Consider the following 21,255-nt stretch of genomic DNA (forward strand, 5'->3'; position numbering starts at 1 on the left):
ACCCCTCTATGCAAGATCTCGGACTTTTTCTTCTGTGTGGGTGTAGAGAATGTGGCATAGGGCCAAAGTCTGCTGATCCAAAGGTGAAGGGGGGGGGAGGATCTCTGCAAGGAGGACAGCAGGTTCCCCCCTCTGTTTCCATGCTTTCCTCCATCACTGGTTGCTGGTCAGGGGACATACACCCGCCTTCATGCCATGCAGGGAGAGACCCACCAGCAGCTATTGCCACACTCTAGGTGTGAGGCGATGAGGGTCTGCACCAGGGTAGGGGCAGGGTTAGAGGAGAGAAGGGGGTTAAACATGCAAGAGATGTTGCAAAGGTGAAATTGATGAGATGTGTTGCAAAGATGAAAGGGACCAGAGAGTCTTCACAAGTGAAATCAATGAGACATACGGCAAAGGTGAAATGCAGAAGAGATGCTGCAAAGGGTGTGTGTGTGTGTGTGCGCGCGCGCGTGCGTGTGCGTAGGAGATAAAAAGCTGGGACACAGAGAGAACATGGCAGATGAGAGAGTCAAGATCAAAAAGGTCTTGAGAATATTGGGCTGAATCTAAGATAAAACTCTATAGGTATAAATATAAAGTCTTATACAAAAATCACAAAGTACAAGGGCGGTGGTGGGGGGAAGGGCAGGCTTGGCTAAGTAACAGTTTTCCTGAAAAATATCTGTGGGTGTTGGCACGTGTGAGCCGGTGTCCAGTCTTGGACATTGAATTTCAGAGAGGACCTTAGTAAGTCGCAGAGCACCAGTGGAGAGTAACATCAGAGGGTTTGGTGAACTGGGCATATGTGCTCCAGGGATTTGTCAGATCTGCCTCCTATGAAACAAGGTGGCATGGCCAATCAACATTTATTAGGCACCTACAGTATATCAGGTCTTGTTTTAAGCACTAAGGATACAGAGAAAGGCAAACATGCCATCTCTGCCCTCAGGAAGCTCACATTCTCACGGGGGAGACATATATATATGTATATATGTATATAGGGACATAAAAATATATATAGAATACATAGGTCATCTCAGAGGGGAAAGAATTAGTGATTGGGGCTTTTAGGAAGCCAGAGGCAGAGGGGATGGGGCGGAACACTCCAGGCATGAGGGACTGCCAGGGCAGAGGCCAGGAGAGGGGAGATGGAGGGTCCCTTTTGGGGATCTGACAAGGAAGCCAGTGCATCTCTGTCAGAGAAGTGCTTGGGATGCAAAAGGAGGAAGGGGCCAGATGTGAACGGACACTGGAGGGGATGGTGAGCCAATGGTGTGTCAGCAGTCAGATTTATGCTTCTGGGCAGCTTGGGGAGGATGGGCTGGAGGACAGGAGGTGGGGGGGGGGCAGGGAGAAGCGTTGCCACACTCTCCCCCATCACTCCTCAGCGCACACACCTACACATGGACCAGACCGAATCCTGCCCAGGAAACCGACGAACAAAAATCATGAGTCACTCTTCCAGCCCAGGTTGGCACAGGCAGACAGGCAGAGAGGTGTGCAGACACTGGGGATGGCATCTAGGAAGGACTCTCCCAGTGCGGATGGTCTACCTCCAGCTGCACCTCAGAGCCTGACCTGTCTCTGAACGAAGGCATTGGTGCCAAACAGCAGGTCTGTTCATTACTCCTCAGTTCTGAGTCATAGCCCATTTCTCTCCGACTCTTCTCTCCTCTATCCCTGCCCCCACCTTGGTGCAGGCCCTCATCACTTCATGCCAGGAGCTTGTGGGTGTTTGCCTGCCTCCAGCCCCTCCTCCATTCAGCCACCAAAGTGATTTTCCTAGAGTGGAGGTCTGACCACATCACATGCCTTGTCCCCACCCCCACCCCCACTAAACTCCAGTGGCTCCCTATGGCTTCCAAGGTCAAAGATTAAAGGTTCTGCTTGGCCTTCAAGGCCCTTCGCTGCCTGGGCCCTCCTTCAGGTCGTCCAGCGATTCTTAAATTACCTTTCTTCCATCAGTTAAAAAAAGAGAGCAAATAGTTTGCCTCCATCTGCATTCAGACTTCATAATTCTGTCTTGGGATGTGCAGAGCTTTTTTTTTTTTTTTTTTTTTTTTCCATCTTGAGTCTCTTGGAGCTGTCTTTGAACCTCACATTGATGAGAGGAGCCAAGTCTATCAAAGTTAGTTCTTACAAATACTGTGCGTCTGTAATCATGTATAATGATCTGGTTCTGCTCCCCTCCCTCAGCATCAGTTCATCTAAGTCTTTCCAGGTTATAATGAAGTCCATCTGCTCCTCATTTCTTATAGCACAATAGTATTCCATTACATTCATATGCCACAACTTGTTCAGCCATTCTCCAGTTGATGGGCATCCCCTTGATTTCCAATTCTTTGCCACCACAAAAAGAGCTGCTATAAATATTTTTGTACATACAGGTCCCTTTCCCACTTGTATGATCTCTTTGGGAAACAGCCCTAGAAGTGGTATTGTTGGGTCAAAGGGTATGCACGTTTTTACAGCCTTTTGGACATAGTTCCAAATTGCTCTCCAGAATGGCTGGATCAGTTCACAACTCCACAAACTGTAACAGTGTTCCAATTTTCCCACACCCTCTCCAGCATTTATCATTTCCCTGTTTTGTCACGTCAGCCAATCTGACAGGAGAGATGTGGTACTTTAGAGTTGTTCTGATTTGCATTTCTCTAATTGGTAGTGATTTAGAACATTTTTTCATGTGACTATGGATATTTTTAATTTCTTTTTCTTAAAACTTCCTGTTCGTATCCTTTGACCATTTCTCAATTGGGGAATGACTTATATTCCTATAAATTTGGCTCATTTCCCTGTACATTTTAGAGATGAAGCCTTTATCAGAGACACTGGGTGTAAAGATTCTTTCCCAATTTTCTGCTTCCCTCCTAATCTTGGTTGCATTGGCTTTGTTTGTACAAAACATTTTCAATTTAACATAATCAGTATCACCCATTTTGCATTTCATAATGCTTTCTATGTGTTGTTGGGACATGAATTCTTTCCTTTCCCATAAATCTGACGGGTAAACTATACCTTGCTCTCCCAAACTGCTCGTACTATCAGCATTTATTCCTAAATCATGAGCCCATTTTGACTTTATTTTGTTATGTGGTGTAAGATACTGGTCTATGCCCAGTTTCTGCCATACTGTTTTCCAGGTTTCCCAGAAGTTTTTGTAAAGTAATGAATTCTTAGCCCAGAAGCTGGATTCTTTGGGTTTATCAAAGAGTAGATTGCTATAATCGTTCACTACCGTGTCTTGTGTACCTGACCTATTCCACTGATCCACCACTCTGTTTCTTAGCCAGTACCAGGTAGTTTTGATGACTGCTGTTTTATAGGACCGTTTAATATCTGGTATGGCTAGGCCACCTTCCCTAGCATTTCTTTTTATTGATTCCCTTGATATATTCTGGGCCTTTTGTTCTTCCAGATGAATTTTGTTATTGCTTTATCCAGATTTGTAAAATCATTTTTTGGCAGTTTGATTGGTATGGCACTGAATAAGTATATTAATTTAGGTCGAGTTGCCATTTTTCCTTATATTAGCTCAGCCTAATCATGAGCGACTGATGTTTTTCCATTTATTTAAATCTGACTTTGTGTTCATTTGGGTCCTGGGTTTGTCTTGGAAGGTCAGCTCCCAAATATTTTATAGCGTCCGTAGTAACTTTAAGTGGAATTTCTCTTCCTATCTCTTGCGGTTGGGCTTTGCTAGCAATGTATAGGAATGCCGAGGATTTATGTGAGTTTGTTTTGTATCCTGCAACTTTGCTAAAGTTGTTTATTATTTTAAGTAGTTTTTTACTTCTTTCTCTAGGATTCTCTAAATTATCGTATCATCTGCGAAGAGTGATAACTTAGTTTCCTCTTTTCCTATTCTAATTCCTTCAATTTCTTTTTCTTCTCTTATTGTACAGCTAACATTTCTAGCACCAACTTGTATAATAGGGGTGATTAATGGACATCCTTGTTTCACCCTGGGTGGGGGGGGGGTGTCTTTCTTAGGTAAGGTCTTTACCTCTTGTTATTTCTTCCCAAATCTACACACAATTTTCGCTTCTTTTTCCATTTTCCCCTCTTGTGCTCCCATTTATTAAAACATTTTGAATTTTCTATAAAAACAAAACTTTAAAAAAATCTCTTCCAGGAATTCTAGCTAAACTTGTTCCCAGACTGTATTTGTCTTTGAGGTTTTGGTTATATATGTTTTGGAGTCGTTCTCGTCTTCGGGGATTGTTTCTTGAGCTCCCCTGCTCCCCATAGTAGCTCTTTATGGTGCAATTGCTTTTCTGTTTTTTCCTTCTTCTATCCTACTTCCTGTTAGGGTCTGGAATCTTCACACTTCAGGAGAGAATGTCTGGGTTGAGCTAAGCTGTTGCTTACTAAGTGTACTGAGTATTGTGTCATTCCAGGATCTCAGAGGTAGCTCAGTCTGGGGACTGGCAAACTTTCGGGGTTCCCAAAGTGACATGGCATCATCTGATTGCTTCCCTCCTGGTCTGGGCTGGCCTAGGCCTGTGTCTGCGTCTGAGTAGCACAACTGTTAGCTTGCCCCTGGCTGGAATTCCAGGAGACGCTACTGGACCCAGCCTTGATTGAGTGCTGGAAAGCTCCCCTTTAGTTTGAGATTCCTGGCACCGTTAGTCCTCTGCTGGCTTCAGAACCATGGCTTCCCCTTGGGGTCTGAGCTATAGGGCCGCTACTCTTGCTTTTCTGTTTTCTGCTTGCTCAGGCCTGCAATGGCTCCTCAACCTGGACCTCTGTTCCTAGACACACAGCTATCAGTAAACATTTATTAAGTGCCTGCTATGTGCCTGGGACGTTACTAAGTGCTGGAGACAAAAAAAGGCAAAAGCCAGTCCATGCCCTCAAGGAGCTTACAATCCAAGGGGGGAGATAAGCAAATAAATATGTACAAAAAGGCTACATTCAGCACAAACAGGAAGGATTCCAGTAGAAGGTGGGTTTTTGAGTGGGACTTAAAGAAGCGGGATTGGTCCGTAGTCGGAGGGAGGAGGGACCAGAGAGACTCTCAGATTCCAGACAGGGAAGCTCTTGGGAAGATGGTGTCATTGGCTTGTAGAGAACATGGTGGGGGGAGTAAGGGGTGAGGCTGGGAAAGGACGAGGGGGCAGGGTACAAAGGGCATTTTGCATTTGCTCCTGGAGGCCATGGGGAGCCATAGCAGTTTATTGAGAAGGTCACTTTGACAGGTGGAGGAGGGAATGGAGTGGGGAGAGACTCAAGGCACTAACGTGCCTGACCAACTGTCCAGGAACTTGGGCCACTGATAGAACCCTCTGCATGGAGAGGAGTTCGCCTTCCGGGACTGTGAGGCATCTCTCAGGTGTCCTGGAAGGAACTGCCGGAGAAACCAAAGGCTCACACAAACAGTCTGATTTTGGTCCTTTTATTATTTCTGGTAGATTAAATAAATCTTTATAGAGTGATTTTTATTTTACACACAAAAGGAAAAATACATTCTCCTTGTACCTGTGAAATAAAGGAGCAGGGAGGCAGGGACCATGCCCAGTGCGGAGCACGGACAATGATACCTGGGGTGATTATCATTCCACCTCTTACAGCATCACCAAAGCATTGCACCAGGTTTCACCCCCTGTTGCAAAGAACAGATTGCCACGCAGTTCCTGCCATGGGGACCTTCACTCTCCAATCATCTCATTGGTTCGCCCTGAATTCCTCTGACCTCACACCGGGTGGGGGGCATCAGGGACACTAGGGATCCCCACAAGGAGACTGACACAAGAGGCTCAGTTCTATAGATTGCTCTATGGGTCAGGGAACTAGTTGGCCACAGGGGAGCTGTCGTGCAAGCACATCCACACACAAGCATGCACACCACCCCCCGCCCGCCTGCCCGCTGCCACCACAGACCAGAGCCAGAGCCGGGGGCTGCTATTGCACAGTGCGCATGACAAGACTTGGAAGCAGTGTTGAGGCCCCAGAAACCCCCTGCCCGAGGGGGCCTCAGTATGGAATGTCATTCTGATAGTACTGGATCATGTCGTACGTCCGGCTCCTGCAAGGAAGGAAGAGGAGGTTCATTGGTCAGCTGGGAAGCTTCGAGAAGTGCCTGATGGGTCCAGGGCCCTACCTTAGGGGTACAGATTCAAAGCTGAGGGGCCATGTGGTCCCTGCTCCCGGAGCTCACAGGCAATGGTGACACCCCACTGTCAGCACATTAGGGAGCAGTGACCGTGTACCATGTGAAGGTCAAAGGAAGCAAACGGCTGGAGGAATGGGGGCAGGCTTCCCAGAGGCGGTGGCATGGTAGCCCCAGGCAGAGGGCAAGAGGAGGGGGAGACCCTCAAGGCCTAGAGGGCAGCTGTGGGAATGCACAGGGTCAGTGCAAGAGACAACAGGGAGGGTGCAGTCTGAAAATACAGGCTCTCACCAGGCTATGAGAGGCCCTCAACGCCAGGCTAAGCAATTTTAATTTAATTTGGTGGCTATCAGAAAGCAGCAGGGGCCTGGTTGGATCTCTGCCTGACTGAAAGGAGGGAGGGAGGGAGGAGCCAGAGAGAGGCCAGCAGGGGCCTCCTACTGAAGGCCAGGCAGTGGGTGCCTGGCAGAAGTGCCAGCGGAGGAGGAGGGAGGAGCCCCAAGCCCCAAAATGCCCCTTCCCCTGGGAACTGGGGTCTGATTTTAGGACACAGAGGGCGGCCTCAGAGCTCAATCTGGGCATGCTCCTAGGCCTCTGACCACAGGCAGGTTAACCCTCCCTGGCTTCCTTTAAGGCCCAACTAAAATCCCACCTTCTCCAGGAAGCCTTCCCGACCCCTCTTAATTCAGTGCCTTCCCTGTTAATCATTTCCTATTTCACTTTGAACACAGTTGTTTGCATGTTGTCTCCCCCACTGTGAGCTCCTTGAAGGTAAGGCCTGTCTTTGGCCTCTTTTTGTCTCCTCAGCACTGAGCATGGAACCTGGCACACAGCAGGCACTTAATAAATGCTGACTAAAAGGGACCTAAAAGGTCAGCCAGACTAAGCCCTTCATTTTAGAGAGGAGGAGACTGAGTCCCAGAGAAAGGAAGAGGCTGACCCAAGGTCCTATGGGCTTGAATACAAATGCCTCCCGCATCAGCTGAGCCCACTTGCCAGAACCTGCCAAAGCCCAGACCTGGCCTCTCTGTGGCCGATCCCTCAGGGGAAGAGTTGTCAATGGCTTCTAGTCTGGAAAATGGGCAGCCTCTTCCTGATCCTCACTCTCCCTACCCTCCCTGCCCCCTGGCCATCCAAAACCCCTGACTGTCCAGGCCCTTCTGCCCCTCTCACAGAACAGCCAAATGGGCCTAGGTTTTGTGCACTAGCTGGTCCGAGCCTTTTGAGGGATCTGTGCAAGGCCCCACAGCTAACAGGTGTCAGGGCCAGGAGCTGAATCCTTCCCACTATAACTCACAGCCTCGGTCACCACAAGCCGCCTTTGTGCTGGTTCCTAAACTTTTCTCTCCGGCCCTGTATTCTCCAGTCTCAGGCCTCGGCCAATCAACAAGCATTTATTAAGCACTTACTATATGCCTGGCACTGGGCTCCACACCAGAGACACGAAGAAGGGCCAAAGCACAGGCCATGGCCTCAAGGTCCTCTCTCTCTGATGGGGAAGCTACACAGAGCAGATGGGAGGGCACCTCCAAGGGAATGCCCCAATGGGGTTTGGGGCCTTGGGAAAGGACCCTGGCAGAAGGAGTGGGGCTCAGTGGCAGCACGGAGAGGGGAGAGCAGTCCAGGCATGGAGCGTCCTGGGCAAGCACAGACAGTGGCCCAATGACGCTGGATCATAGGGGGACAGAGGCTAATCTGCCTCTGTCTAGCGATCTGCCAGAGAGGGCACTGAGGGACGGGAGGCCTGAGGGAATGTAGGGGGCTCAGGGTCAGCAAGGAAGAAGGCCCCTCTTCAGTGGTGACCAGAAGGAAGCAGGAGGAGGGCAGTCAGACGTCTGAATGGCTGAGCTCACGGCCAGTGGACTCGGGTTTCTGGCCAAGAACAAGGGAAGAAGAATTTAGCTGACGGGCAGTGGGGAGGTTCTGAAGGGAGGGGATCTCTCATGGCTGCTGTGGACAACGAGGCAGTAAACAACCAGGGAGGTGCGAAAGGACTGGCTTGTCCACTAACGGTCTGGCTGATACAGGACAACGCTCCAAGTGGATCCCTTAATGGTTAAACCCGACGGTGAGTGCCCTCGGCAGCTCTCTGGACTCCGAGTTACAGAAGGTGCAGACGCTTCTCCGTCCCCCCGCTGTGTTAGACACCACTGACCACTTCCTCCTGGACGCTCTATCCTCTCGGGGTTGTCATGACTCTTCTCTCCTGGTCTTCCTGTCTGGCAGTTCCTTCTCAGTTGCACCCTAACTGTGGGCGTCCCCCAAGGTTCAGGGCCCTCTTCTAATCTATGCAACTTCAGTTCACATCTCTCCACAAATGCAGCCCCAGTTTCTCTCCTACCTCGAGCCTACCATCTCCAATTGCCGTGGACACCTCCAATTGGCTGTGTCCCAGAGACACCTTCAACTCAGCTGTCCAAAAACAGACTCATCCTCCCTTCCCCATCAGCTCTCCCCTCTCCTGAGGAAGGTGCTACCATCCTTCAGGTGTCTCAGGACCATCACTTTGGCAGCAGCCACCATGCTGCTGGGCATCATCCTTCACCTCCCATTTCTCTACCTTCACGACGCCTCATTCTCTCCACTCCTTCTCTCCGTTCATAGCTGCGACCTCGGCTCAGGCCTCTTCAGTCTCCCTGCTTTAAATCTCTCTCCACTCCAGGCCCCTAGACTCTGGCCAGGTCTCTCACCACTTACCCTGCTGTCTTTAAAGCCCTACCAGACCTGGCCCCAACCCGTCCTTCACGCTCCCTGGACATGGGCTCCCCTTCCCACACACACTGATCTGGTCAAACTTGCCTCCCTGTTCCTCCTTTGTGACACTGTCTCTTCTCTCCATGTTCTCATACTGGCCGTACCCCATTCCTGCAATGCACTCCAACTAGACCTCCATGTCTTAGGGTCCCTCTCTTCCTTGAAGAAACAATTCAGGAGTTGAGTTGGTTCATCAAGAAGTTGAGTAAGGGAGTGTCCATTTGGGGGTTGTGGAACACTGCTGGCTGGTGGTTCCAAATCCCTGGGATGGGGTGAGTCTAAGTGGGTAAGCAAATGTGCTAACCATTGAGGAGAGCATCCAGAAAGGGCCTCAGTGGTTGGAGATCATTGACCACCAGGGTGACAAGGAAGCCAGCCTTGCAGCCCTAAGGCCGGTGTGCCTTGCTCACCTTGGAGAAGGTTCTGGGAGGCCAGAGGCGGAAGGAGTCTAGTTGAGAGGTGACCAGTGCGGGAGATGCTCTGGGGTCCCAAAGAAGCAGGAGGTGAGCTGTCAGGGCAGGGCCCTTTCAAGACAATTAAATGATCTCACTGGCCTCTCAAGTCTCGACATGTCCAAAGTTCAGTCAGTCAGCCAGCATTTATTAAGTACCTACTGTGGGCCAGGCACCCTGCTAAACTCTGGGGATATGAAGGCAAGGGAAAGAAACCAAAAACATTTTCCTCATTCAGACAATCTCCTTTCTGAATTCGCCCACATTTATCCCCAGGGTGTGCCGCTTGGTGCTGGAGAGCCAGCTCTGGTTTGTTTCTGATGTCCAGCTGGTCACCAAATCTAGCTGACATTGGTTTCATTCTCTCTCCTTCCCGTCCCATTGTCTCTATCCTCACCGCCTCCACATGAGGCCAATCCCTCAGTGCCTTGTTGGAGGCCGTGGCAATGGTGGGCCTCCTTCTGCTCCCCATCCTCATGCGCCAAACACATTTCTCATCATCTCTGTCCTTGCTCAAGTGACTTCTGACCAGATCAGGTCTAAGTTTCAATCTTTCCACCTCAACAATCCTTCATCAGCTCCCACTGGGTCCCTCCACTAGGCAGGTGTACGTGTGTCCTCCCTGGTGGGGGCTCATGATCTTGCTGACTGATGACCCCCCTCCGTCCTGTTCTCCTTCTGTGCTCTTCCCTGGCTCTGGGCAGTCTCACACCTGCCCCCGTGGGATGCCCATCCTCAGAGGGGGAGGTGTTCTCACCAGGCTTGGGGTCAGCAGAGGAGCACTGTGGATTCCTGACAGCAGCCGGCCTGTTCTTGTTCTGCTTTTGGGCTCGGGGCCTAGCTCCCTGGCTGTTTCTGACACCTACTGTGGGGTAAGTTCTGTCACTGAGAAACTTGGCCCTTTGACATCCTAGTGAGGCCCAGTCACCCAAAGAAAAGCAATACAGGCTGACCTCCCCCCAGAACTCCTGCTCAGAGCTGTGCTGAATTCTGGGTGACGGACGTTGTTCATCTGCTCAGTCTCTCTGTTTGGATGGGCAGGCCGTATCCTTCTCTTCTAGGAGGCCATGCAACATTCTGGTACCATGTTGTCTTCAGACTTGAGGGAGCAGCCGAGGACCTCGCTGGACCTCCTCCCTTACAGCGACCAAGGCTTTTGTATTTTTTGCCTTGCCTGACGGTGATTATCAGGGCTCTTCCTGTGGTTACACCTTCCGAGGAATCTTGGATCGTGTTTATGTATAAATGGGAGGCAGCTGGCAGTCTAGGGGCCCACAGTGGGGTCTCATGTTGTCTACATCTTTCACGCAATCGTGAGAGGCAGAGGTGTGGTCAACTGCTGACTGGTGCCTCCCTGCTAATACCCTTGCGTTGTGGAGGACACTCTCATCTCGTGGACAGACAGGAGCGAGGGGAGAGGCGGCCTCAGCTGGCTCTCTCTGCTGGTTACCTTTTTTGGGAAGAAGGCTCAGGATTTTTGGATCCCTTGTGACTCAGTCTCCCTCCCAGCACCCAGTCTCAGTGCTTTCCCCATCTAGCAGGTGCTGTTATCTCCATTCCAGAGGCTGAGGGAGGTTCTGGGGCCCACCCAGGCTCAGTTCTGGAAGGTTCCAGAATCACAACGTCAGAGCGGTCCCAAGCAGCAAGGTCCTGTAGCCACCCAAGGAGGTGTGTTTGTGGGCGACCACAGACCTGACCAGAGAGCCTGGCAACTCATGGGAGTAGGTCAGGGGGCACCTGGGCCCCCATGCACTGGCAATGCCTCTGACCAAGGTCTTTGGCCACATCGGCTGCTGTGGGAAGCGGGCCAGGATGTGAAAGGCCCACTGTCCCCTATCTCATGGATGAGGTGAGCTCAGTTTTGGGCTCTCCATGGCAGTCCAGAAGGCTTAACAGATAGGACAGGAAAGGGCTGGAGCTCGGCCAGAGGAGGTCACACTGGAACCTACTGGGGAGGAGGGATCAGGCTCATCCCACTTGGTCCCTGGGGGCAGGACAAGGTGTTCTAGGGGGACAATTCCAGCTTTCTAAGGGCATGATTCCTGCAACAAAAGCAGTCCCCAAAGAACACAGGCTGGCCTGGGGTGGGGTAGGGTGAGTGGGCCTCGTCATCTCGGAGGGCCCCCAGCTCAGGGGAGCTGAGGACAAGGCACCTGCCAGGCATTGGTCCCCTGGCTCCTGAGGGGAAGGGAGGAAGCATCTCAGGATGAGATGGGGCTGCCCTGTGGGGGGGTCAGAGGTTTCCAGTTGGTGGATCCTGGAGCGCTCACTTTACAAATGTGACCTGGAAGGGGCTTGGCTATAGGGAGCCTCTAAGCTGGTTCTGTCTAGAAAAGGGCCCCCCCATCATCACAGTGCCATGCTGAAGGTGCAGATGGATGGGGCCTGGATGTGTAGGGTGAGGGCTGGCCAGGAAGGGCACTGACCTGTTACTGAGGAAGCAGTTCTGAATGACCTTGAGGATGAAGTTAGCCGCCTCCCGTTCAGTCATGTTCGGGCTGAACCTGTGCCTTGGGGGGCGAGAGAGAAAGATAAGCCCATTTTCAGAAGAAGTTAGGATAGCTGCTGCCCTCTGGGGCAGGGCGGCCTGCCTCCCAGTGGCTGGGAGTGAAAAGCTCCTCAGGATTGTTCAGCCCAGGGTCAAGTGCTAGAGAGCCATGTCTGCAGTGGCCGAATCCCCTGACCCCTTCTGTCTGAGGACAGCTGTCCAGGGGTGTCTGACTACAGAGGTTAGGGGCGATGGGGAAAGGACAGAGGAGGAGCTTGTGCTTTACGGGGGGTGGGACCAAGCCAGAGGCATCCTGGGAACTGGCCCCCTCATTCTGGGAGGGAAGATCATGGGATCTCCAAGCTGGAGAGGTCCTCTAGCTAAGGGGAGCAGCATGCCCCCACCCCCACCCCCACCAAGGCAGCCCAGGACACTTTGGTCTGTCTTGATCTCAAGCCCAAGCCCTGCCCACTCTGGTGGTCTTGCCCCTGGCTCTGCCCTCTCCCCTCCCCTGGTCTTCCGGGTTCTTTCTGGGCAGTCTGTGGGGGGCTGCTCAGCCCACATGGGTAACGAGAGCACCTCTCTTCTCTCCTTATTCCCCCAAGACCACCACCTTTGTGCCCTGGGGCCGTTTGTGTTCTAGGGGAACTGAGCACCAGGAGAACAGGAGGGGAGAGACTTGGCCTTCCCTCCACTGCTGGTCATCACTGACCCATCCACCCCTGAATCCTTCCCTGGAGAGCAAAGAGCCCACTTCTAGGCTGACCCTCACATCCCTGCCTTTGCCCCTTGCCATGTAGGGGGGAAGCTGAAGCCTTGACTGTGAGGAAGTCTTCCTCACATGGACCTCGGGTGCCTCCAAAGGCAGGAGCAATGACGCCCCCCACACTGGGGGGGCCAGCTACAGATGGCGGGAGTAGGCTGACTGTGCGCCAGCTGGGGATAAAGTCCCAGAACTTACTTCAGCAGCTTGATTGTCTGTCCTCGGAAGCAGGGGAGCCCAGTGTCCAGCATCAGGGTGACCAAGGAGACCACAGCGTCCATGTAGGGCCTGCAGGGAGAGCCAGAGGGGTTGGGCGGGGCCTGATGATATTGGATTGGCCCTGCCCCACCTCGAGGCCCCCAAACTAAAGGGGCTGAAGCCTTCCCCCCCACCATGTGCCTCAACAGCCTGGCCAGCCTCCCCCACCTCAGAGGACTCTGGGAGTCCTGCCCAACAGTGCCTCCCTCCTAACAGAGGCCCAGGGTCACCACAGCAGCCGCCAGCTCAACATCCCACCCAGCACTCCAGGCCCCGAGCCTTCAAGGAGTTGACTACTCTGCCTGGCTTCCCCAAGTATGGATGTGCTCCCTGGGAGAAGAGCAGGCTTTGTTTGGCTGGACACTTGGGCCCCTGAACACTTGCTGACTGAGCGCTGGATTCTGGCTCCAAGCCTCAGGTCAGGCCCCCGGGGAGGCCCCACTTGGCTGTGGGAGACAAGGTCTGCAGGCCCTCACCTGACCGCCAGATAGCCCCGGACACACATCTCCATGAACCACTTGAACGGGGTGGCCTCCATCTTCCCGCCCATGATCATCACCATCTCATCGGTCAGTTTGATGTCCGGCTCCCAGCCCAGATTCCCGCCAGGGGAGCTCTCAAACATGAAGCCGAAGTCTGTGAACATGAGCAGGACAGTCACCATGAGTGACGTATCCCATGGCGGAGACACTCTCGCCACGTGGCCGGCCACCACCCCCATCTTCAGCGTGGCAGCCGTGTGGCCTAGCAGGTCGAGTACCAGAGTTCAAATCTGGCCTCAGACACGCTGCATGACCCTGGGCAAATCCCTTCCCTTCTGCCTGCCTCAGTTTCTTCAACTGCACGGTGAGGATGATCAAAGCGCCTGCCTCTCAGTGCTGTTGTGAGGATGACCGTATTATTAACACAGGCGAGAGAACCACGGTAACAGGTGACAGACGCCGTTTGAGTGTTTGCCAAGTATTTCACGGACACAATGTCATTCAATCCCTATTGTCCTATGAGGTTGATATTGTAGGCCACTAAGCTGAGCGGCCTGCCCCTGGTCACACAGCGAGGCTCCTCCGTCCCTTTCTGCCCCTAAGAACCTGCCAGGCCTTGCCCCCCACCCCCACCTCAAGGCCCCTGGCTGACCGATGTGGATGATATGGCCCTTCTTGTCCAGCATGATGTTCCCGTTGTGACGGTCCTTGATCTGGAGCAGGAACAGGAGGAGGCTGTAGGCAGCCATGCTGCGGATGAAGTTGTAGCGAGCCTGTTCGGGGCAAAAGGTATGTGTCATGGGGGCGGCCACAGTCCAAGCCGTGGCTCTGGAGGCCCAGGCCCCACGGAGAAGCCACCTCCTCTAGCAAGGCCTCCTGAGGCCTCCCTGTGCTCTGCTGAGCCCTGGCAGCTGGGTTGCTGGGCAGGGATCAGGATCTCCCAGAATCCACTGTGGCAGCAGCTGTCACTGGACGTTACCTTCTGCATGTGGGCCACTAGCGGGTTGCCTGCTCTGAGCCCGAAGACGCAGAAACAAAGAAGGGTAAATGCTTGCCCTCTGTGGGGGTCTAGACTGCCCCGTCTAGAGGGGCCCGCTCCTTGGGTTGTGAGCTCTCTGTGTCCAAGGACCCCACGGAAACCTTTTCAAATACTCATCACTTGTAGCCATCCTACGCTCCAGGATTCTGAGATTCCAGAGCTATTCCAGTCAGCTATTCCCTGACGGCTGGAATTTGGGTCGTTTTACTTTTACACAATCACAGATAATGCTGCTACAAGGGCAGCTGAACAGTGAAGTGGCCAAGTGGGGTCAGAAAGATCTGAGTTCAAATGTGGCCCCAGATTATGTTTGATCCTGGACAAATCGCTGAACTGTCTGCCTGAGTCACTTCAACTATAATAGCAACGTGCTCTGAGGACTGCTGTGAGGCTCCAATGGGAGAATATCAGCCAAGCGCTGAGTGCAGTCTGGCACATAGTAGGTACTTCATAAATGCTCCCCCTCCTGATCAGTGTCTTGTTGTGGGGGAGGAGCTTGTGTAGCTCAATGAAACCATGAGCTCTGCAGTGCAGGGTCATCCAACACGGACAGGTCATAGGGCAGAGTTCAGACAAAAGGTGATCCACCAGAGGAGGAGCTGGCCGGCCACTCCAGGATCCTGTGGTCAGCAAACTCAAACAGATGGGCATGCGTTAATTTAATTCAGGCGATCACTTCGTAGACTACTGCGGGGAAGACTCCCTTGGAAGAAATGGAGGAGCCCTCACAGTCGATAAAAAGAGAGAAAAGCAGGACTGGGGCACAGTCTCAGGAATGACAGGATCATCTGTTCGAATCCAAGGTAAACCATTCAATGCCACAGCGATACAAGCCTGTGCTCCAACCACTGAGGCCAACGAGGCCACAGTGCATCAGGTCTGTGAAGACCTAGAATGTGTTCTAGAAATAATACCAAACAAAGATGTCCCATTCATCTAGGGTATGGAACGCTAAGGCAGGAAATCGAACGATAACTGGAAGAAGCAGGGAGTGCGGCCTTGGAGGACAAAATGAAGCAGGGAAGACACTACAGAGAACTCGCCAGTCACAACAAGCACTCCTCTTCCACAGCCCAAAGGCACTCTACAGATGGACGTCACCAGAGGGCCAATGGAGAGATTGGACTGAGGATAGACTTGGCAGCCACAGACAGAGAAGCTCTGCGCAGTCACTTAAAACACAACCTGGAGCTGACTGGGGCCCAAACCATGAGCTTCTTATTGCAAAATTCAGACTCAAACTGAAGAAAGTAGGAAAACCATCAGACCATATGGGTGTGACCTACGTGACATCCCTTATGAATAGGAAGTGGAGCCAGAGTGCCTGAAGAGCTCTGGACAGTGGTTCAGAATATTGTACAAGGGGCAGCAACAGCAAAAACAACCCAAAGAAAAAGAAGAGTGAGAAAGAAAAATGGTGTCTGATGAGGCGTGACAAACAGCTGAGGAAAGGAAGAAAATGAAACGGAAAGACATCGCTAACTGAATGCAGAATTCACTGGAGCAGCAAGGAAAACTAAGAAGGTTTCCTTAAATGAGCAAAGCAAAGAAACAGAAGAAAACAAGAGAATAGGAAAGACAAGGGATCTCTTCAAGCAAATTAGAGACACTACGGAATGCTTCATGCAAAAACAGGAATGATAAAAGACAGAAACAGTAGGAACTTCCTAGAAGCGGAAGAGTTTAAGAAGAGGCGACAAGAATGCACAAAACTATACGAGGAAGCTCTTAACATCACTGATAACCACCGACGCTATGATGCTACTAGATCTAGAGCCAGACATCCGGGAGAGTGAAGTCAGATGGGCCTTGGGAAGCACTGCTAACAATAAGCCTGGTGGAGGTGACGGGATACCAGCTGAGCCATTTAAAACCCTAAAAGGGGATGATCTTGAAGTGCTGCACTCAATATGCAGCAAATTTGGAAAACCTAACAGTGGCCACTGGATTGGGGAAAGATCAGTTTACGTCCCAACCCTACAGAAGGGCAATGTCCAGGAATGTTCGCATTACCAAACAACTGAGTAAGGTCATGCTTTGGCTTCAGCTACATGTGAACTGAGAATTACCAGGAGAGCAGGCTGGTTTTCAGAGGAAGAGGTAACTAGAGACCAAATTGCCAACATTCGCTGGATTATGGAGAAAGCAAGGGAGCTCCAGAAAAACATCTACTTCTGCCTCACTGACTACACTAAAGCCTTCAACTGTATGGATCACAACAAATGTGGCCAAGTCCCCAGAGACAGGAAGACCAGATCGTCTTGTCTCCTGAGAAGCCTGTATGTGGGTCAAAAAGCAACAGAACCGAATATGGAACAACTTATCGGTTTAAGATTGGAATAGGAATATGACAAGGCTACATATTATCACCTTATGCATTTAACTCATATTCAGAGTACATCATGTGAAAAACTGGGCTGGATGAAAAGCCAGAATTAAGGTTGCTGGGAGAAATATCAGTCTGAGATGCACAGATGATACCACTCTGATGGTGGGGGGCAGAGCCAAGATGGCCGCATGAAGGCAGTGTCTTACCAGAGCTCTCTCACAAGGTCTGTCAGATTCCTATAAAAAAGTGAATTTGAGCAGTTTTGAGAGAGTCAGAAACCACGAGCAGTCTGCGTGGGGCAAATTTCTGAGCCAGGAGAGTCTGAAAGGCCGAAGGCACGAACCTGTAGGCTCAGAGAGTGCTCAGCGTGGTGCGTGCGGAGTTGCTCCAGACCAAAGCGGAAGCGGCCGGCTGGGAAATCCACATGGGAGACAGGCTGGGAGAAAGCTGGGCGCCTGAAACCGGTGGAGATCCCCAGGCCTCCCAACACAGGATGGCAGTCTGTGGAAGTGATGAGAGGCAGCGCAACGCAACGCCACCGGCTGGGAAAACACCCACTCCTGACACTTGCAGCGCAGAAACTCGGCTTCTTGAACTTCCGGGAGACATAATGGCCAGGTAAACAGCTCTAATCCCTCCCCTCCCCACCCAGAGAATTCCTCGGGGGAAAAAAAAAAGAACGCTGGAACAGAGGAGAAAGAAGTGGGGCTTCAGTGGTCAAATAGTAGAAGTTCATTAGTCTCAGAGGGGCAGAGTTGGCAGGGGTCAACACCAGGAGCCCAGACGTAATCTTGCTCCCCCAGGGGAAGTGCCAGAGATCAGCTCAAACAACAAACAGCTGAGACCATTGCTGAAAAGCAACAGTGCTGGAGAGCACCCATAGGGAGTGAGAAGTCAGGGAGCCAGACCCCTCCCCCACACCTCAGGAAACTGAAGGCTGTAATTCTAGACTCACAACCCCCAGAATAAGAAAGCTGGGACAGAGAGCCCTGAACCCCAAAGGCAGAATTTGTTCTAAAGCCAGGAAAAGGCAAACCAACATGAAGAACAACACAAAAAAACCAAGGATTAGATTCTTTTTATGGAGACAGGAATGATCAAAATACCAATTTGGAAGAGGACATCAGTGACACTATAGATCCATCGGATACCTCAAAAGATAATGTGAACTGGTCTCCAGCCCAAAAAGCACTGCTGGAAGAGCTAAAGGAGGACTTTAACAACCAAATTAGGGAGGTAAAAGAAAAAAATGGAAAAAAAAATCCACTGATGAAATCAAGTCCCTAAAGAATAAGATTGGTGAAATAGCCACGGAGATTCAGAATCTAAATAGAGAAAATGACACCCTGAGAGGCAAAATCAACCAGTTGGAAAAGGAGACTCAAAAGCAAAATGAAAACACTAACTCATTAAAAATTAGTGTTGAGCAAGTGGAAGCTAATGAATCTATGAGGCACCAAGAAGTAGTAAAACAAAATGTAAAGAATGAAAAAATAGAAAAAAAATGTGAAATATCTGATTGGGAAAACAACTGACCTGGAAAATAGATCCAGGAGAGACAATTTAAGAGTTATTGGTCTACCGGAAATCCACAATGAAAAAAAGAGCCTTGACAGTATCTTCGAAGAAATTATCAAAGACAACTGCCCAGAGGTCCTAGAACCAGAGGGCAAAATAGTCATTGAAAGAATTCACTGATCACCCCCTGAAAGAGATCCCAAACTGAAAACACCAAGAAATATTATAGCCAAATTTCAGAACTATAAACTCAAGGAGAAAATACTGCAAGCAGTCAAAAAGAAGCAATTCAAATATCGTGGAACTACAGTAAGGATCATGCAAAACTAAGCTTAATTTTTCAGGCAAGGCGATGGACATTCAATGAAATAAAGGAATTCTAGACCTTCCTGATGCAGAACTCAATGGAAAATTTGATCTCAAATACAAAACTCAAGAGAGACATAAAAAGGTAACCAGGGAGGAAAACCCCCACAAACCTTATTAACCAATAAGGGCAGGTTGTCTGCATCTTTATGTGGGATTATATCATCATATGTATGTTTTATATATATACATATATATGTCAGTCTTGAGAATGGTACACTTATTATGACAATTGAAAGGGATACACATAGATTGTGAATGCCTGTATAAATTAACTGATGTGAAGATAAAAAACATAAGTAAGAGATGTAAAGGGAGGGCTATGAGAGAAGAGGTAAGGAGGTAGTAGAAAAGGGTAAATTACACCATATGAAGAGGCACAAAAACATATTATAGTAGAGGGAAAGAAGGGAGGGAGAAGAGCAGTATTTGAGCTTCACTGTCATCTGACCTGGTTCAAGAAGGGAATAACATACCCTGATAAGTTTAGAAATCTAACCTGACCTACGGGAAGTAGGAGGGGAAGGGGGGAGAAAAAGGGAGGGGGGTGGTCAGAAGGGAGGGGAGAAGTACCAAGTGGGAAACGGTAAGATAAGGGAGGGGAATAAAGAGGGAGGGTAAACTGAGGAAGGCGGCGGTCAAAAGCAAAACTTTGTTGAGGAGGAGAAGAGGAAAGGGAGAAATAAAAGCATAAATGGGGGAAATAGGGTGGAGAAAAAGACACAGATAGAAATCATAACTCTGAACGTGAAGGGGATGAACACTCTCACAAAACAGAAGTGGATAGCAGAATGGATTAAAAACCATAATCCTACAATATGCTGTTTACAAGAAACACATTTGAAACAGGGGGATACACACAGGGTAAAGGTAAAAGGCTGGAGTAAAATATATTGCGCCTCAGCTAAAGTAAAAAAAGCAGGTGTAGCAATCCTAATCTCAGACAAAGCAAAAGTAAAGATACATTTAATTGAAAGAGATAAGGAAGGGCATTATATCCTGCTAAAAGGTACCATAAACAATGAAGCCATATCATTGTTTAATATATATGCACCAAGTGGTAAGGCACACAAATTCTTAGAGGAGAGGTTAAGGGAGTTACAGGAAGAAATAGACAGCAAAACTATATTATTGGGAGACCTCAACCTCCTCCTTTCTGAACTCGATAAATCTAACCTCAAAATAAATAAGAAAAAAGTTATGGAGGTAAACAGAATTTTAGAAAAGGCACATATGATAGACCTCTGGAGAAAACTGAATGGGGATAAAAAGGAATATACTTTCTTCTCAGCGGTACATGGCACATACTCAAAAATTGACCATGTACTAGGGCATAAAAACCTCACTAATCTAATTCTAAAGAATGAGTGGGCCAAAGAACAAATCAGAGAAACAATTAATAACTTCATTCGAGAGAATGACAATAATGAAAAAACATACCAAAACTTATGGGATGCAGCAAAAACAGTTCTTAGGGGAAGTTTTATATTCCTAAACGCTTACATGAATAAAATAGGGAGAAAGGAGATCAATGATCTGGGCATACAGCTGAAAAAGCTAGAAAAAGAGCAAATTGAAAATCCCCAATTAAATACCAAATTAGAAATTCTGAAAATCAAATGAGAGATTAATAAAATTGAAACCAAGAAAACTACTGAATTAATAAATAAAACAAAGAGCTGGTTTTATGAAAAAACCAATAAAATTGATAAACCTTTGGTCAATTTAATTAAAAAAAAGAAAGAAGAAAATCAAATTACCAGTATCAAAAATGAAAAGGGTGAGTTCACCTTTAATGAAGAGGAAATCAAAACAATAATTAGGAATTATTTTGCCCAATTGTATGCCCATAAATTTGACAACCTTAGAGATATGGATGAAAATCTACAAAAACATAAACTGCCCAGGTTAACAGAAAAGGAAGTAAAATTTCTAAATAACCCCATCTCAGAAAAAGAAATTGAGCATGCCATCAATGAACTCCCTAGGAAAAAATATCCAGGGTCAGATGGTTTTACATGTGAATTCTATCAAACATTTAAAGAACAACTAATTCCAATACTTTGTAGACTATTTGGGAAAATAGGTGAAGAAGGAGTCCTACCAAATTATTTTTATGAAACAAATATGGTACTAATACCCAAACCAGGTAGAGTCAAAACAGAGAAAGATAATTATAGACCAATTTCCCTAATGAATATTGATGCAAAAATTTTAAATAAAACATTAGCAAAAAGATTGCAGCAACTCATCACGAGAATAATACACTATGCCCAGGCAGGATTTATTCCAGGAATGCAAGGCTGGTTCAATATTAGGAAAACTATTAGCATAATTGACCATATCAACAACAAAACTAGCAGAAACCATATGATCATCTCAATAGATGCAGAAAAAGCCTTTGACAAAGTACAACACCCATTCCTATTAAAAACACTAGAAAGCATAGGAATAAATGGAACCTTCCTTAAAATTATAAATAGCATCTACCTAAAACCAACAACAAGCATTATTTGTAATGGGGATAAGCTAGATGCATTCCCAATAAGATCAGGGGTGAAACAAGGATGTCCATTATCACCCCTATTATTCAATTTGGTACTAGAAATGTTAGCTGTAGCAATAAGAGAAGAAAGAGAAATTGAAGGAATTAGAATAGGAAAAGAAGAAACTAAATTATCACTTTTGCAGATGATATGATGATTTATT

General features: G+C 48.9%; 1 protein-coding gene across 3 annotated transcripts in view; it reads right to left on the reverse strand.

Moving 5' to 3' along the window:
• Window positions 1-5,367: 5,367 nt before the first annotated feature.
• Window positions 5,368-21,255, reverse strand: part of PI4KA (phosphatidylinositol 4-kinase alpha) — a 135,794-nt gene continuing 119,906 nt past the window's right edge. For 2 of the 3 annotated variants that reach the window (XM_036758604.1, XM_036758592.1), the window contains 5 exons: window positions 13,947-14,067; window positions 13,289-13,448; window positions 12,753-12,842; window positions 11,730-11,813; window positions 5,368-6,013 (listed from right to left, as the gene is read on the reverse strand). In XM_036758604.1, the coding sequence (XP_036614499.1) occupies window positions 5,962-6,013; window positions 11,730-11,813; window positions 12,753-12,842; window positions 13,289-13,448; window positions 13,947-14,067 (507 nt within the window). In that variant the 3' untranslated portion in view covers window positions 5,368-5,961. The remainder of the gene's footprint in view (window positions 6,014-11,729; window positions 11,814-12,752; window positions 12,843-13,288; window positions 13,449-13,946; window positions 14,068-21,255) is intronic. The other variant, XM_036758599.1, reaches the window with a different exon arrangement.

The sequence above is a fragment of the Trichosurus vulpecula genome, chromosome 1, assembly GCF_011100635.1.
Source record: "Trichosurus vulpecula isolate mTriVul1 chromosome 1, mTriVul1.pri, whole genome shotgun sequence".
Taxonomy (NCBI): Eukaryota; Metazoa; Chordata; class Mammalia; order Diprotodontia; family Phalangeridae; genus Trichosurus; species Trichosurus vulpecula.